An 18,230-nucleotide genomic window follows, 5' to 3' on the forward strand; every position below is an offset into this window, starting at 1 on the left:
ATTGTTCTGATGTAGGACCTTGGTGCACAAAGTTTGTTGGAGTCTACAATTCTTTTTCCTCCAGCAAGGGGTGGGGGTTAACTATTGGGCATTCTTGGTGTAATATTTCTTCTCTTCTAGTTTCCTGTTGCAGAGCTCTTTGGAAATTGCTTTAAGGTTAATTATTTCTAGCTCAAGGGCCTTGTTAAGCAAAAGAATAAAAAAACCTTAGTACCAGTCTATGAACCGATGGATCTTAAGTTGTTGTGGAGTGTATTGCAATATTCCAGCAATGCTAAATATGGGTCCCCTGAATTTGCAAAGGGGTATTTAAATAATTGTTTTTGCTATTTGTAATGACTATGCATTAGCAGAAGAGTATGACGTGGTGTGCTTGAATTGCTATTTCAAAAAGAAAGGTTACAATGAGAGACTAACTAGTTGTGGGCCATTTTCTCTTAGTTCACCAGGTTTCCATGAGCAAGAAGTGATACATGTTCAGTTGTAGCACTGCTACTTGATAGGTCTGTGCAATAGCTGAGTCTTAAAAATGACTGAGTTGTAGTTTGTTACCAAGGAATTATCCTTCCCCTTTAATTCAGGTAGCCCTTCACCAGCCCTTCACTTAGTCCAAAGGCCATTTGAAATCACACATGGTTTCAGTGGATCTTTTACATTCTGTTTCCTATAGCGTAGCATACAGGTCATCTGTGATATCCCCCTCTTCCTAGGCTGAAAATTTCACACATGGATCTTTAGCAGCAGCAGCACCCTCTACCCTTTTGATTTCTTGCAAACATTATTTTATGGAAAACTTGGAAGCATCAAAACCGCCACTCCCAGGTTGCTGCCAGGTTCCTTTTCAGACTGAGGAATTCAGCTGGCTTAACTTGCTGTCTTTTTGCAAAGATTCAGTTTACTTCTGACACCCTATAACAAGAGCATGAGACACACAGGATGACAGTAAGAGGCTGCATGTTATTTCTTCGCCTCAGGACCTGGTGGCACCCGTAATAGGGATTGCAGTTCGATGACTGCTACTCCACTCTCCATGGGGGTTCCCCAGGGACTCTGCCATTGGCACCTCACCCCTCTCCTTTATAGACCTCAGAGTGATCTTCAGCTCTTATGTTGTCAGCTACCATATGCATGCTGCTGTCTCTCAGATCTGGGTCTCCACTCCTGACCTCTCCACACCTATCTATATCCACACCTCAGCCTGTCTCTCCAAAACTTCCCCTGTGCCTTGGGACTGACTTCAGCTTAACATGGCCCAAAACTCACCTCCTTATCCTGCTTCCCAATCCCTCCCCACCATCTCTGTCATTGCAGTTGCCACCATCCTCCTCCCTGTCTCTCAGACCCAGTGCATACAGGTCATCTGTGATACCTCCCTCTTCCTAGGCCCTGTGTGTAAATCGTGCTGCTTCTCCCTTCTTAAAATTGCTAAGACCTGACAGCCAAAGCTGCCATCCAGGATCTCACCATCTTGATGGCTACGACATCCTGCTCCCTAGTAACACCCTTCACTAAGACATAGGTACTGGTCCCAAGTGGCACAGAATTGTTATTTATTTATTGTTGGGCCAGGTCAAAGGGGAAAACTCTTACGAGATTCACAGGAGGCATACAGCCCTATGAGGTTTCTTTTCTGGATTTCCCTGGCATTATCCCTACTCCTGGGAAGAGACCGTAGGGGAGCTGTGGGTTCTGGAAGGCTGCACCCTTTCCAACCATGGGGATCTCCAAAAGCCTCCATGGCAGAGGAGCTGCAGCTGGTTGTGATGGCACTAACCATCAGCTGTGATTGGCAAGGCTCCCTACCGCCATGGGCTGGGGTCCCAGAACATTAGTACAACACAGAAACACCCTCTCCCATTGCTGGCCTCCAGTGCACGGAGCTGCTCCAGAAACACATCTGTATGAAGCAATGGGGTGAAGTGTTGCATTGCAACAGCAGAATCTCTCTTCTCCCATCCATGTGGAAAGCGGGGGATGTGTGAACGGAGGGCCTCGCCACATGCGCAAGTTGACCTAGAGCCTTGCCAGCCCATTGCTAATGTTCATGTTCCTCACTGAAAACAAAGGATCTTCTCATTTCATACAATTGTGTCTCCATCTCAGGCTGAAGCAGGCAGAAATTTTCCACAGATCCCTGTAGTTCAGCACCAGCGCACCTGACTCTTTCCAGGCACCTGTGTTTATTTTCTCCTGGTGCCACTGACAAAGTTTAGAAGCAAAGAACCTTTTCTACCCCTCAATTTTGGTCTCTTTAAAAGGAAAAAAAGGAAAAAATCAACTCAATTCTCCTCTTTTTAATCATCCCACCTTTAGCAAAAGGGAAAAAACGACTGAGTGCAGTGAATTTAGAGACTTGTCTTACCCCACCATGTTAATTATCTCTGCTGTAAAAAGGAGGTCAAGGAGAGGAACTCTCTACTAAATAGGGCGAAGTTGGCATGCATGGCTCCTAAAGCGAAGAAGGTAAGAGTGAACTTTACTGCAACTTTTTTTTTTAAACCTCTTCAAAAAGCTCCTAGATTAAAGCTCTGATATGCTTTTTTTTTTTTTTGTTGAATTCTCATGGATTCTGAAGCTCAAATGGCTGGAAGGAAGCCCAGGTAATTTTTTTTATCCCAGTCACTCAGAGGCTCAAAGGTTTTAAGTCCTGCCCCCATGGTGAATTGCCGACTATATGGGAATACAGAAGAACCTGACACATAGGTGTCCTGGCCATTGTTATCAAGAGGGAGAAAAATAAAATAGCTCTGTATGTAGGTCAATGACCTGCTCTTTACTGTCAGTAAAAAAATTAAGGATGACCTAAAATCTACTACTCAAAATCAGGGACAAGTAGTCTCTCTTAATCAGACGAAATGTTTATGTTACCAAAAGCTTGACCTCCTCAGTGTCTAACTTTAGCAAAAGTCTTTGCATTGAAAAGCAGTGGTCAAAACCTCAAAACCTGTCTGAAATGTCTATTAATTTTTGATCCTGCAAGGTAGTTGGCTTAGTTATTGTAGAGGCGCCCGGTAGCGCTGCTGTAGTTAAGGTCTGCCAGCATTTCCATTATAAAGCCCCAATATTCAAGGGCTTATAACTCAGCTGTTTCCACATTGTCTCTGTCTGATTACAGGTTGGCAGCTCAAATGCCATGTCACCCCTGCCTCCCCATTCCTGTAAAAACAGGTGCATCGGCTAAGGTTGGAGACTGACTAAAAGAGCCAGGCAAAAAATCCTGTGCGGGAGACTTTTATCTTTTATGCCAGCAAGTAAAACTGTCACCCTCCTTCCCATCATTTTTATGGCATGGGAGAGTGACTTTGGCATCTAGGAAAATAAATAGTTACGATTGCAGGGCTGCGGTTAACAATTATTTTAGGTCATAGGCTTGTGGAGCAAGCTTTCTCTTTCAAGAGAGAAAATGTTAAAAGGGAAATTTAGGGATTAATCCTGCTCCGATAGAGATGAATGGGGTGAAAATCAGGTCCTTTATTAGTAATTGTGGCTCAGTGTCACAACACAATATTCATCCAGCTACTCTCTTGGAAAGTCATTTTCGTTTTGTTTGTGTCACACAAGAGCTTCCCTGCATCATCAAGTTGTTCTTTGGTCCTCCCACAGATTTTGGTTGGATCATTAGATCTTTCGGTGCTTTGCGAAGATTCACATTTATAGGAATTGCTTGAGAGATTTATGTTTGAAATCTGCCTCCCCTGAGCGGATACCTTCTTTTCTCTGGAGCCTGACTCACAGACCTGTCCAACATCTGGCCCATCTTATTTGTGTTCTGTAGCGTTACCCCAGACTCTCAACCTAGTTTTGTTTAGCATCTCTACTTGTCTAAAGGGGACTGGTTTGAAACCAGGGTGGCACTTCCTTGAAGCCAGCAGGCAATGAAGTTCGCTACACTTGTAAGCATTGCTACCAAGATATCGAGGCAGCCTAGCTTTTTAAATAAAAAGCTTTCCAAGTTTTTAATGATTCAGACACTTCAAGTCATACTGGGCTGAAACTTGACATAGGTCACAGCCAGGATGAATGTTTCTTTAAACATTTATACCAGCGTCTTAATCTATCCTGCTGTAACACATGGCACGTGTATTCTTCCTGAGGTTCTAGCTATTACTTTATTGCCATGTCAGACTAGAATCAGTGCAGTATTTGTTGCAAGACAGAAGAGGCCACAACCCTGATGAAGTTGGTATCTTCTACTCACAGGGCCTCACAGAAGCTGAGGGAATTCACTCTCGGAAGAGGGCATGCAGTGTTTCTACTACCACACCCCTGCACGAGATAGTCCAGCAGAAGGCTGCTTAAAAACCTGCCAGGACCCCTACGTGCACTGCTTGCAGAGACTACCCTGCAGATGCACTGAATCATCATCATGTTCCCGTATCCTGGCTACTCTCTCTCCCCAGTCATCACCTCCCCATTGCTCTGCCGACCCCCTGCAGAGGGGGAGTGGGTGAGGGCTGGTATTGTGGCTGCTTTCCACAGTCACAGCCTTCACTCTGTGGACTTTCTGCCTCTGGGGATTCTGGGCACGTGGCAGAAAGTCTGTGGAGTGGAGGCTGTGTGATGGGTGTCTGCCCCATACAAACTCTGAGGGGGTGAACGTGGGCCTGCAGGGGCCCATTAACCTAAGATTTGTGCAGCCCAGCTAGGCAGGAGCTAGAATGGGATTATGAAGCCAGGAAGTGAGAGCAGGGAGGAGGTCTGCAGTCACTCTGCAGAACAGCAGTTTTTAAACTTTTTGAGCTGAGCCCCACCCCCTCAAGTTACAATTTTGGGTTGCATCCCCGAGACAAAAGTAGACCCAAGCAAAAGTATGCTCAATATAGCTGCTCACAAACCTAGCAGAGACCTTTGCATAGCTTTAATTAAGTTACCTGAACCTGTAAGTTTCAAATACACAGCTACTTTCCAATGGCACAGCCAAGACTTCCTCAGCAGTGGGCTGCTTCTACCTTCTAGCCAAGCAGTACCGCTTGGGCAGGGCTATTACCTGCCCCTCACCCACGTCGGGAAGGCACGTGAGACAGTCTCTGGGGGCAGAGCCAGCGCGGGGTGCAGAGACTACTTGGAGCGGAAATGGGTGTGCCACAGTGGATGTTGATGCTGACCCACAGGCTGGGTGGCTCACTGAGATAAGTCTGGGTGTGGGGGGGAGGTGGTGCTCCCTCCCCACCCCCCATAGAGGCTGTCCCAGGCCCTGCCATGTGGGGCTGGAATGAGCTGCCTAGCATTGCCACTTGCTCCCTCAAATGTTCCTTCAGGCCCCCCTAGGGGGGCGTGCCCCACAGTTTGAAAACCTCTGCCCAAGAGGGAAGAGAGTTGGCCACGAACAAAAGGAGGTCAAGCCCTGGGGTCCTGCCCTGGACTAGAGAGTCTGACAAGAGATCTAGAGAGGTGAAGTAGCCATGGGGAGTGGAGGAAGCTCCTAGGGTAAAGCCAGAGATAGAGAGGGGGGGGGGTAGGGAGAAGTCCAGGGAAACAGCAGCCAGCTTGGAGACTGAGCAGACCTGGATTGCCAGTGAGAGGGTCCCTGGACTGGGACTGGGGATAACAACTGGCCCAGGTTCCCAGTAGCACAGGACCTGGAGTTGGAAGAGAAGATCGCCTCAGACAGTGTCTGGACAGCTTGTCTGGTGGGACTTTGTTATACCAGAAGGAAGAACTATATAGTGATCTGCCCAGAAAGCTGAGTCACAGTGAAGTAGGACCGAGTCAAGGAGAGGGGGCCGCAGTGCAAGTAAGCATCAGAAGGGGGCCCCAGAGGGGGTGAAAGCTAAATCCCCAGATCCAGCCACAAGGAGGCACAGTAGCAGTGAGTGGGGAGCCTGTTACAGGCTGTGACTGTGGGAAACAGCCACAGCACCTTCCATCACTCATTCCCCCTCTACAGGGGACCCACAGGTAGGGAAGACAGTGGATGAATTCAGCTTAGGGCTGGGTTTTTGGTGAGCAACCATTTTGAAACAGTGAGCATTTGTTGGTGTTGTGTGAGTATGCACAGAATCTGTATGGCATGGCAATGCTGTGACCAATACATTTGCTTGTCTTCATCAGCTGCCATGTGCCGTAGGGCCGGGTGGGGGGGTGATGTCTCTGATTTGTGCTGACCCTCTGCAAATGATCAGTGAAGTCATGTTTCCATAAAGTGTGGTCAGACCATCCCTCCTGAAATTTCACTTCTCTGTGGAATGACTGTAAAAATTTCAGACCCGGTATTTCTTTTCAGATTACTACAACTTAATTATTTTCTAGTGCCAGTAAATTTTTTTTCACAATTAATAATAATAATAAAACTTGTACTGTGTTTAAACTTCGGTTATTTTCATTTATGAAAATATTTTTGGATAGTGGGTCAAAAAGATTACTTTTTGTACTTTTTTTGTGGGCTTTATTTCCCTGTTTGAAATTCACAATCAATGAAACGTGGTCAAAAAAATCCAAGTTTGAAAAATGTTGACCTGCTCTATTTGAATCCTGCTAGCACCCTTGTTCTGGCTACTGGCCACAGACAACAAGGGCATGGATTGTAAAGGCCCTAACTAGGTCAACACTTATGCATATGCTTTACTTTATTGCCATGAGTAGTCCCACTGAAATCAAACACCTGTGTAAGTATTTGCAGGATTGGGGCCCAAGACAAGAAGTGGTATAAATGGGGTGGAAAGAGCGATGCAATCATAGTATGCACATTTAACGTATTTAAATGCCCCAGCTATATGCAAGTGCTCTATCACCTATCTTTTTAATGGATAACTTTTGGTTGTAGGCATTATGGAAGAAAATGGGTACTGATTTTGCAGTTCAGCCTGGGGGCAGGGTGTTCCACGGAAGCAAGGTACAAGTAGTAAAGGAAGAGAAGTGCCATAGAAATGGCCTCTGAAGAGCTCTGGGCAGTAACATGGTAGGTGTGGTAAGGACTGACACAGGACAGATGAGATTTGCTCAGCCATGCTCAGGAAAATGGCTGAGGTCACCGTCTGTTTGGTGACACAGCCAGCTATCTTACAAGGGAAAGTGACTGTGAGTCAATGGCGTCTGGAGGGAGGAAGTTCATATTGATGAGGTTTCTGGCTGTGGGAAGTCTGAGGAAGAATTTAAGATTGAAGTAATTTCGTAAGGCAGTTGTGTGGCTGCTTGGCTAAAGTGATGAGGAGAGTACGCTGAAGCAAACCCAGTGGCATGTTTTAGGGCATGTGCTTGATAGAGGATGAGGGAAGAGCCAGAGGACTCCTAGAGCCAAGCTATAGGACTGTATTAGAGCTGATGCTGCTTCTAGATATAAAAAATGAAGGCAAATTTATATCTAACTTATCCTCAAAAGGCCAAGCTGTTTATGTGACTCTAAAGCCCTAAGGATGTGGGCGAAGACACCAGAGGAGGGATGATGCAGTGGTTAGGGTGCTAGCCAGAGACCCAGGTTCAAGGCCCTGCTCTGCCACAGCCTTCATGTGTAACCTCAGACTCTGTGAAATGGAGGTAATACATCCCTACCTCCCAGATGCATTGGGAGTGGTGAAGATACAATGGTACGGGGCACCGGAGGATTTAAACAATCTCTTAAGCAGGCTTCTATTGACCATAGCCCCATTACTGGCATTTGATGGTGTTCCCAAACCTACAGTCATTTCAGCAGATGCCAACAGCTACACCCTTGGTGAATTGCTACTCTAGTGGCACAGATACGGCTGGCAGTTTATGGCCTATTCTAGGTACCTTTGTCCCCCAAGAGAGAATGTTTGTCTCTGTAGGGGTGTGCAAGAGTTTAATAGGCTACTTGTACAGTCTTGATCATTTCAAGTTGCCCACAATCACAAGCTGCTCTTGCCATTAGTAACTGGAAAAGACCTGGCCTCTGCCTGACCCACCACCACCACCACCAAAGACAAAAATGATTAAAATAGCCATTACTGCTGGAACGCCCCCTCCAACAGTGTGCAATAGACATTATTGGCCAAGTTACTTGCCATGGTCCCACATCCAGCTCATGAAATCTATGCTCTGAAACTGAAGGTCTGATTAAGTATGGTGATACTACTCCAACAGTCCTTGCAGGATATATGAAGGATACCAGGGCTTTAGAGAATGTTGGGATTGAGCCCAAATGGCAGTGTGGTGGCCCAGCACAGGGAAGAGCCTAAAATTTAAGATAGAATCACATGAGTCTTGCTGAATAGAAAAGGTTCAGAAAAGGGCAACTAAAATGATTAGGGGTTTGGAGAGGGTCCCATATGAGGAGAGATTAAAGAGGCTAGGCCTCTTCAGCTTGGAAAAGAGGAGACTAAGGGGGGATATGATAGAGGTATATAAAATCAGGAGTGATGTGGAGAAAGTGGATAAGGAAAAGTTATTTACTTATTCCCATAATACAAGAACTAGGGGTCACCAAATGAAATTAATAAGCAGCAGGTTTAAAACAAATAAAAGGAAGTTGTTCTTCACGCAGCGCACAGTCAACTTGTGGAACTCCTTACCTGAGGAGGTTCTGAAGGCTAGGACTATAATAGTGTTTAAAAGAGAACTGGATAAATTCATGGTGGTGAAGTCCATAAATGGCTATTAGCCAGGATGGGTAAGGAATGGTGTCCCTAGCCTCTGTTCATCAGAGGATGGAGATGGATGGCAGGAGAGAGATCACTTGATCATTGCCTGTTAGGATCACTCCCTCTGGGGCACCTGGCATTGGCCACTGTCGGTAGACAGATACTGGGCTAGATGGACCTTTGGTCTGACCCAGTACGGCCATTCTTATGTTCTTATGAACGACCAGGAAGACATCTCAGAGAACTTAATATCTTCCATGTAAGCATTCCAGACACTACATATGCCTTTGGGAAAGAATAGCACCAGAGCTGCATGAAAGGGACGCACCTACATGGAGTGACAATTTTTTTACATCTGTAGACATTCTAACTAGACTCATAACTCTCCAAGTCAGAACATCTTGTCTCATGTGGCATTCTGGAAAGCGAGTCCCTAATAATGGACTACAGTTTGCTGGCTCTGAATTCCATGCTTTTGGGAGACTGTGTTATTTCATGCATATGAACTGACCGGTGGAGAGAGAAGTACAACTAGCTATGAGCATACAAATAATTCCTGTATTAGCTCTGCTGAGTGATAGGGCATGGCAGCTGATGATAGGTCAATGGTAACACTTGGATCCAGTGGGGAAAAAGTAAATCATCATCCTAAATGGCCTGGCTTAAAGTGCGCAATGCTAAGAGGTGCCAGATCTATGAAGTTTCAGGCTGTCTTCCTTAGCTGCTGGTATGTAGCTCAAAACGTACCCACATTTATAAGAAAGACACTTAGTCTTGATAAGACTGGATAAGGCAAAATGTTGGCCACCACCCATTGTCACCAGATGTAGCTGTGCTCCATTCCTGGGCCCCATGTGAGTCCACCTGACAGAGACCAATTAAGGTCCTCACTAGAGATGGCCAGGATTCTTAGATGACATGTCTCACTGTTGGGAAAATACCAATTTATCGGGAAGATTTCTCAGCTCCATGGTGGAATTTCTGGTGAATGAGAGATGGCAAGCACTGCCTGACAATAGCTTAGTGGCACTCATTTGGGATGTGTGATATCAAGTCCTGCTCTGACACCACCAGAGCAGAGACTTGGACTTGGGTCTTCTATATCTCCAGTGAGAGCACTGACCAGAGGGCTATTCTGGGGTGGCTCACTGATGCGCCATGAAAAAATTCAAAAGGTCTTGATTTTATCCAAGTGCCAAAATGCCAACACTCTCAAACTTTTTCATGACTAGAATTCCTGTTTTCCCCCCAGCCACTGAGTCCTCACTGCAGAAGGAGCAGGCAGCACCTGCAGCAGGTTCCAAACCCAGCTCATTTGTGAACCTACGCACATCATGGCCAGGATGAAGGGAGATAATCCTGCAGAGGAGAGTCCTAACCATACTGAACATGAGTCTCCACTTGTTTGGATTTGATAAACACTCCTCAAGGCTAAATTGTGACTGGATCTCAACCTAGAATTAGTTAAGCAATCTATAACAATAGATAATGTTTATGGGGAAAAGACGGGGGGGGGGGAAGATGTGAAGTTGCGGGTACTGCTTCTTTACATTTGTTGCAGTGAGCTGGAAGCAGCAGATGGGCAAAGCTTGTAGGCATAAGTTCTACAGCGAAGCAGCGTCACTTTATTGGAATATAGGAAACAAGCATTTTTGCTGAAGCTCCTTGTTCAGTGTTAGAAGAAAGAGACGGATTTTGTCATTGTCATATGGCATTAATATGTTTGGTAAAGCAGGTGTGCTGCAACTCCCATCAGTTCCCTCCCTACAACTACAACTCCTACCAGTTCCCTCCCCGCTGCACATCCTTCCTGCTGGCTAGGTAACAAGAAAGGTCCTGAAAGTGGTTGGGGTTAGTTGGAAAGTGGCAGCTGGCCTGTGTGGTGAGCCAGGAGCTGCAAAGACGCTGAACGCAAACTGGAGTCCCCAGAAACAGTATGCAGAGCTGTATGTGGAACAAGGCTGTGGGTGCCGGTGTTACAGCTGGGTGAGGCTTATGGCAGAGCACTAGTGGCTGAGCAGGGAGCCAGTGCAGAGGGGCCCCAATGAGACGCTAACTGAGCCTGGCCTGGAAACCTACAAGCTCTTATTTGCTGGAAGAGAGACTGGGCTGTTTTGGAAGTTGGCCTGAAAAGGTTTGTGCCTAATTCTGCTTTCAGTTAGTATAGAATAAATCAAGAGTAATTCCACTGAATTGAATGGTCTGATAGTAGCGTGGACTTGGCTTGAAGTCAGAAGCCGGCCAAAAGGGCCAAATTCGGCTTGAATATAAACAGTAGTGAGAAGTTATGTCACGGGTCAGAGAGGGGTAACACTATCACTTGTATTCAATGGGCATGCAGAGTTGGTACCCCTGCATGCAGGTAAATCTTGATCGGTCACATGATGTAAAGCCAATGTGACACCAGTGGGGGAACTGCTTCAGTTTTTTCCATCAGAATGGAAATTACAGCATGGAGGGGCTTGATCTTTTGTTGTCCATTGCTCTTCCCGCTATACTCAACTCTCATTCCCTTGGCTTGTAAGTTACCCGTTTTGCACAACCACCGAATACCAAATCAGTGGAAGCGACGTAGCTTTACCACTTTCATCCACTTGGCATTGGGTGGTCCATGTTTATTCTTCTCTCCAGGACTGTGGCATATGTAGGTTGTGGTTAATAGCATTGTTTTTAGAGTGACCAGGCAGCAAGTGTGAAAAATCGAGATGGGGGTCAGGGTGGGGGTAATAGGAGCCTATATAAGAAAAAGACCCATAAATCAGGACTGTCCCTATAAAATTGGGACATCTGGTCACCCTAACTGATTTATATGTACTGCTGCACCTTGATATTTTTAAAAGGGGTCTGCCTGGCTGTAGAGGTGACTGGTGCCTGCTGATAGTAGGGGGGCAGAGGGAGGGCAGCCGACTTCAGCAGTGTTACTGAGCATGCTCAGTACAAACCAAGCAGCAAATCAGTGGAGGGGAGGGCACATGATCCTGCATGGCCATGTGTGTCATTTGCCTGGCTGACTTAGTGAGGCAAAGTTGATACAGGATGTTAGAGGCAAGAGAGCCACATGTTCACATCGAGATCTCTCCTGGAGACAGTGTTGCGGTTTTCCTTATTCCAAGATATGAAAATCAAACTTGTTTTGTGGGGAAATGGAAACATTTCCCGGTTTTGCTCAGACATACTCCATCTAAATCAACGTTTTGTTCTGTCAGTCTGAAAGTCTGACGGGTCTTGGTGTTGCATAATCTCTCATCATGTAGATAAAGCAGAGGGGTATGATAGATGGAGTTAAGCTGCTATTGTGGTCTACACAGCTGTGCATTGGACTTAAACAGTCTATGCCTGGAGAGGTTAGCCAAGCCAAAATCCAGCTCTCTGTTGCTATATTGGCTCTGCAGGGCTAACAAGTAGTAAAAACCTATTCCAGTAATTAACAGAGTCAGGAGAGGAGATGCTGACTACGCACAGGATGTACATCTGGCGTGTAAGAAACAGTTAATTTAATGCAAGTTCTTCTGACTCGAATTCCCCTTGAACTCAGTATTATAGGGGAAAGTCACTTTGCTTGGGGCAGGTTAGTGCTGAGCAACCACTGACATGCTATAGTATCAGAGGGGTAGCTGTGTTAGTCTGGATCAGTAAAAGCAGCAAAGAATCCTGTGGCACCTTATAGACTAACAGACGTTTTGGAGCGTGAACTTTCGTGGGTGAATACCCACTTCGTCAGATGCATGACGATGAAGTGGGTATTCACCCACAAAAGCTCATGCTCCAAAACGTCTGTTAGTCTATAAGGTGCCACAGGATTCCAAGATGCTATAGGTTCTATAGGAGTCTTTCTATAGGCTCCAAAGGGCTCTGGATCAGGTCCAGGTAGAGAAGAATATATGAACTGGTGGAGAGAAGAACTGCACAGGGAAGGTTAAATGAACATGTCATAAACAGATCGTTAAGAGTTAATGCCTCTTTTACCTGTAAAGAGTTAAGAAGTTCACCTAGCCTAGCTGACACCTGACCAGAGGAACCAATGGGGGAACAAGATGTTTCAAAAAGGAAGGAGGAAAGTTTTCCTTTGTTTTAGTTTCAGTTTCAGCCAGAGTGGAAAAGATCAAGGAACCAGCCTCTTATCAGAGTAGTTTTAGAAAGGAATAAATAGGTTTATGTTTATTCTCTTTTGTAACTTGTCTTTGGGAATTAGGGAAGTAATCAAATTTGGGTATTCTTGTGTGTACTAAGTGTTTTGCCCAGGGGAACATCCTGTTTTAAATCTGTTGTCTGTGAGATCAGCTTGCATGCTGTTTCCCAGAGATTTTTTTTCTCTTGCCTTACTTTTCTTTAATTAAAAGCCTTCTTTTTAAGAACCTGATTGATTTTTTCCCTGTTTTTTGAGAAATTGGGAATTGGATCTGGACTCACCAGGGATTGGTGGGGGGAAAAAGGGAGGGGGAAGGAGTAATTCTTCCTTGTTTTTGAGATCCAAGGGATTTGGATCAGTGTTCACCAGGGACTTGGTGGAGGAGTCTCTCAAGGCTACCCAGGGAGGGGAAGGTTTTAGGGAGGGGGGAGACAGAGTTTTCCAGATAACTCAGAAATCTGGATGGTGGCAGCGAGACCAGATCTAAGCTGGTAGTTAAGCTTAGAGGTGTTCATGCAGGTCCCCACATCTGTACCCTAAAGTTCAGAGTGGGGTGAGACCTATGATAGAACATTACAATTGCAAGGGAAATGCTGGTTAATAATGGGAGAGAAGGGTGTGTGTGTACATGCTGCCTGGCACAGCCCTCTCCTTACCCCAGCGTGTTCTGGTTCGTGCACAGATGCAGTGGTGCCAAACCTTCCTCGCTCAGGAGGTTGGGGTTGGCTCTGTGCTCCAGCAGCAGCTCCGTGCAGTCCGTGTGGCCCCCCTCACAGGCCTCATGCAGAGCACTCTGGCCTCCTGGAGCCATGTTGGGGTCTGCCCGCCAGAACAGCAGGTGACGCACACAGGCAGTGTGTCCATTTCTGGCAGTGATGCATAGTGGGGTGGTCAGTTCCCTCTTGTATTCTAGGGTCCACACACCTGTAGGGCAGAGAGAGAGAGAGGTGAGAAGGATGGACTTGTGGTTATGGCACAGGATAGGGACCCCTGACATCCAAGCTCTGCCACAGGCTTTCTGCCTGATCTTGGGTAAGTCCCTTAATTTTTAAATGCCTCAGTTTCTGATCTGCAAAGTGGAAGCCATGCTTCCCTTCCTCCCAGGGCTGAGGATAACTTCATTAGCAGCTGCCCAGCTTTGATCATTACAGTGCCAGAAGGAAGCAGATAAATGACTGGGGGGAGTGGCAGACACAGATGTCAGAGACTTTGACCTTTTACACCAGATAGACAGGTGGATGAGATGGGATCTTTGATGGACCAACTTCTGTTGGCTCGAGAGCTTATCTCTCTCACCAACGGAGCTTTTATTCAGGTCTGAGAAAGTATTCACAGGCTGAACAGCTAAACACAGATTGAACAGCATATGTGCTGCTAACTGCTTCTGCTACGCTAAGAGCCCATGCAAGGTGACATGGCCTGTTATTGTATACAAGACGTACAGTAAATGTTATACTTTTCAGCTGCACGAACTAAGGCCCTGTCTACACTACAAAGTTATGTCAACGTAACTTACATTGGCATACAGCCCTGGCAGTTACAAAATGGTTCGTGTGCGCTCCTGGTGTTGGTGCTGTGTAGCCTCACCAGTAGCGCTTGTATCAAGAGTATTGTCAGTGTGGGGCATTGTGGGATGGTCCCGAAAGGCAGTAACAGTTGACGTATGCAGTGCTGTGTCTACAATGATGCTGTGTCGGCCTGTGTACATTGACCATGACTGTACACCACTTGGGGAAATGGTGTAACTAAATCAACATAGTGTCAAGTGTCAGGGGGTAGACATGTTAGTCTGTATCCACGAAAACAACGAGGAGTTTGGTGGCACCTTAAAGACTAACGGATTTATTTGGGCATAAGCTTTCGTGGGTAAAAAAATCTGAAGTGATGTTTTTTACCCATGAAAGCGTATGCCCAAATAAATCTGTTAGTCTTTAAGGTGCCACTGGACTCCTTGTTGTTTAAATAAGCATCGAGGGGCAAATTACATTGATGGGAACCAAATTTAAGTGAAGACATTTCCACAGTGACATAAGGCAGCTTATGTCGACCTAACCAGGTGGTGGAGACCAGGTCTGACAGCGGGAGCTATTAAAATACAAAACAAAACAAGGAGATTCGGCACCTGTGGGCCCCCTCCTTTCTCCTGCCTGGCACATGGTTGGCAGGAAAAGAATTTGAGACAGTTTTGACCTGCAGAAAATGCCTGTGCGTTTGCAGCTTTTTAATGCACATTGCTCTTGAAAAGGATTCTTGGCTCCTCATTCAACACCATTCTGGTTTATTTCTTTCCCTCTTTTTAGTTCTCGGTGTGTGCAGCTGTTGCCCTTTGCTGAATAAAACAGAGCAGTGCACTGTACATTTTTTCGCTCTCTGAAAACTTTGGGGCTTTCAAAAGGCCCGTTTAAGGTTGTTAGCCACTCTGAGCAGTGGTGGCTATAGGGGAAAAGATAATTCCCCAGTGAATGCACATCAATGGGCAGGATTTCACATGCCAGGAATACTGGCTTATAATGATGGAAGAATCGATATCGTGCCTGTAATGAGCCGCAAAGGGCACCTTATTCAGAGACTTAGCTTCTTCCCCTAAGCCCACGCTGAGAAGTTTTAAAAGACAGCTCATTAATTACCCACCTGCATCTAATACAGATTTGTAACCTGTTGAAGGCCGTGCCTGGCCCCTGGGTGTCAGTTTATTGTTCATCCAGGTGGAAGGCCTGCTCTAGCTGGACATATAGCGGGCTTGAAGTAACAGCCAAAACAGGAGTTTGATACTACAGTCACCCTGGACATGTGTACCTATTGGGTGTCTGGGAAGTGGGCGGGCGAAGCCCGTCCACTGCTAAAGGATCCTCCCCCAGCCTAAGGGGAGGAACCACAGGGCCACAGAATCCACTGAGTGCGGGGGACAACTAATAAAAGAACAGGGATAGGAGTGAAGTCAAAGGGTCAGAAGGAGGGAACCTAATGGGGACACCGAGCAGAGAACCCCGGACAGTGCCCACTGCTCCTCGAAGGCGTCAAGGGAGCCAGTGGACGCCGCCCAGAGGAACTCCGCCCGGATGCATGATCGGACCATGGAGCGGAAGCAAGCCCCACAGTCACCGGAGTCTCCGTCGGCCAACCTCCCCTCCCTGGTCGCGTGGATGGCCTTTTTGCCAGGGCGAGGAGGAGGTTGACCAGGAGGTCCCGGGACTTCGTGGGCCACGGATAGGGAGTGCATACAGAAGGAGGTGAGGGGAAAAGTGTAACCAGAAACGTAAGAGGATGGCTGTGAGGAGCCGGTGTAGGGGCTGCAACCTGGCGCACTCTAAGTAAACATGCGCCAGGGTCTCCCTCACGCTGCAGAAAGGGCAGGTGTCCGGGACAGGGGTAAACCACGCCAAGTACACGCCTGTGCTCACGGCCCCATGGAGGAGCCGCCAACTGATATCCCCAGTGGGCCTTGGGACCAGGGTGGAGTAGAGGCTGGCCCACCGGGGCTCCTCACCCTCCAGAGGTGGCAGGAGGTCCCGCCACTTCGTATCAGGGCAGGAACGAGGGTGAGGAAGTGAAGGGTGTGGAGCACAAGCGTGTAGAGCTGTTTCCTCAGCACGGTTTGGAAACGGACCGGCTGCAGGTTGTGCAGCCGGCTTGCGGAGAAGGGGCAGGGGGGGCCGGTCGGGCCTACGGGGCAGAGGCCCGATGAAAAGGTCCGGAGGGCTTGGGGTGGGGGGTGGGCGGGGCGTGCCCTCCCGCAGGACCCGGTCGAGGTAGGCCCGAGCAGCGGGCGGCAAAGTGGCCTCCACCTCCTGGAGTATGCGCCGGGGAGTGCAAGGTCTGGAGAGCCCCATGCGGTGAGCGAGCGTCAGGGGATCCAGCCAGCCTCCCCGGTCGTAGTCCAGGAGGTCTCTGACCCTGGTGGCTCCTGCCAGGACCAGCCTCCGGCGCACCGCGGGGGACTCCGCCACCTGCACACGAAGCTGGGGATTGTGTAGCAGGGGCTCCGCGAGGAGGTTGGCCCCCACGGTGGCCGCCACGGACCTGGTCGCAGAGAACAGCTTCCAGGTCCGGAGGAGGTCCTGGTAGAAGACCGGCAGCCCGGAGAGGTCTCGCGGAAGACCTCTCGGATGGAGGTAAAAGAGCTGCCGGTCGTATCGGAGCCCTCGAAAGCGGCGGAGGAAGGCGTGCGCCAATACGCTCCACGCCGGACTACCCGCACCAAACAGGAGCCTCTGCAGGGCCTGGAGGCGGAAGACGTGGACCTGAGTGCGCAGGCACTTCAGGCCCTGCCCCCCCTCCTCCAGGGGCAGGTGGAGGACCCCTGCAGGGACCCAGTGCAGTCCTGGCCAAAAGAACTGCAGAATCACAGTCCGGAGGTTGGCCAGGAATCCTGGGGCTGGGACCAGGGTGTTGAGGCAGTACCAGAGCATGGACAGGACCAGTTGGTTGAGCACCAGTGCCCTCCCTCGAAGGGAAAGGCACCGGAGGAGTCCTGTCCATTTCCGGAGCCGCTCCGCCACCCTGCCCTGCAAACTGTGCCAGTTCTCCAGCGGAGACAGATGCGTGGCGGAAAGGTAAACGCCGAGATAGAGCAGCGGACCCACACTCCACCGGATGGCCTGAAGCGCGGGTGGGAGGGAGCCTGCCTGCCACCCGTCCCCGACCACCAGGCCAGAGCTCTTGACCCAGCTGACCCGGGCGGAGGAGGCCGCCGAGTACACCGCCTGGCAAGCCTCCACCCGCGCCAAGTCGCCGGGGTCCTGGACCACGAGGAGCACATCGTCGGCGTACGCCGACAGGACCAGCCGCAGCTCCGGCTCCCGAAGCACCAACCCCGTCAACCTCCTGCGGAGGATACAGAGGAAGGGCTCGATGGCCAGAGCGTACAGCTGGCCCGAGAGGGGGCACCCCTGCCGCACTCCCCGCCCGAAGCTGACCGGTTCGGTCAGGGTCCAGTTGAGCCTGACCAGACACTCTGCGGAAGCGTACAGCACCTGGAGAAAACCCACAAACTGGGACCCGAACCCCAACGCTTGCAGAGTGCCCAGGAGGTACCCGTGGTCCACCCTGTCAAATGCCTTCTCCTGATCCAGGGACAGGAGGGCGAACGACAGACCATCCCTGCACCCAAGCTCTAAGAGATCCCGGACCAAATAGAGGTTATCGAAGATGCTACGGCCTGGGACGGTGTAGGTCTGGTCTGGGTGGATCACGTCCTCCAGCATGGACCCCAGCCGCAGCGAGATGGCCTTGGTGATGATTTTGTAGTCCGTGCTGAGGAGCGAGACGGGACGCCAATTCCGTAAATCGCGGAGGTCCCCCTTCTTCGGCAATAAGGCGAGCACAGCTCGCCTGCACGAGAGAGGGAGGACCCCGCCCTGCAAGGACTTGGCCCAGACGCTGGCCAGGTCTGGGCCGAGGACGTCCCAGAACACGTGGTAGAACTCCACGGTCAGCCCGTCCATGCCCGGAGACTTGGTGGGCATGTGACGGAGGGCGTCCGAGAACTCAGCCAGAGAGAGAGGCAGCTCTAGCCGGTCCCGGGCGCCCACGCTGAGCGTCGGGAGCTCGTCCCAAAGCACTCT

General features: G+C 48.9%; 1 protein-coding gene across 1 annotated transcript in view; it reads right to left on the bottom strand.

Annotated features, from left to right (window-relative positions):
- ASB18 (ankyrin repeat and SOCS box containing 18) overlaps positions 1–18,230 on the bottom strand; it is a 61,079-nt gene that overhangs the window by 19,228 nt on the left and 23,621 nt on the right. The window contains exon 2 of the mRNA XM_030581020.1: positions 13,323–13,590. Coding sequence (XP_030436880.1) covers positions 13,323–13,590 — 268 coding nt within the window. The remainder of the gene's footprint in view (positions 1–13,322; positions 13,591–18,230) is intronic.

This window comes from Gopherus evgoodei, chromosome 11 (genome assembly GCF_007399415.2).
Source record: "Gopherus evgoodei ecotype Sinaloan lineage chromosome 11, rGopEvg1_v1.p, whole genome shotgun sequence".
In the NCBI taxonomy this organism is placed as follows: Eukaryota; Metazoa; Chordata; order Testudines; family Testudinidae; genus Gopherus; species Gopherus evgoodei.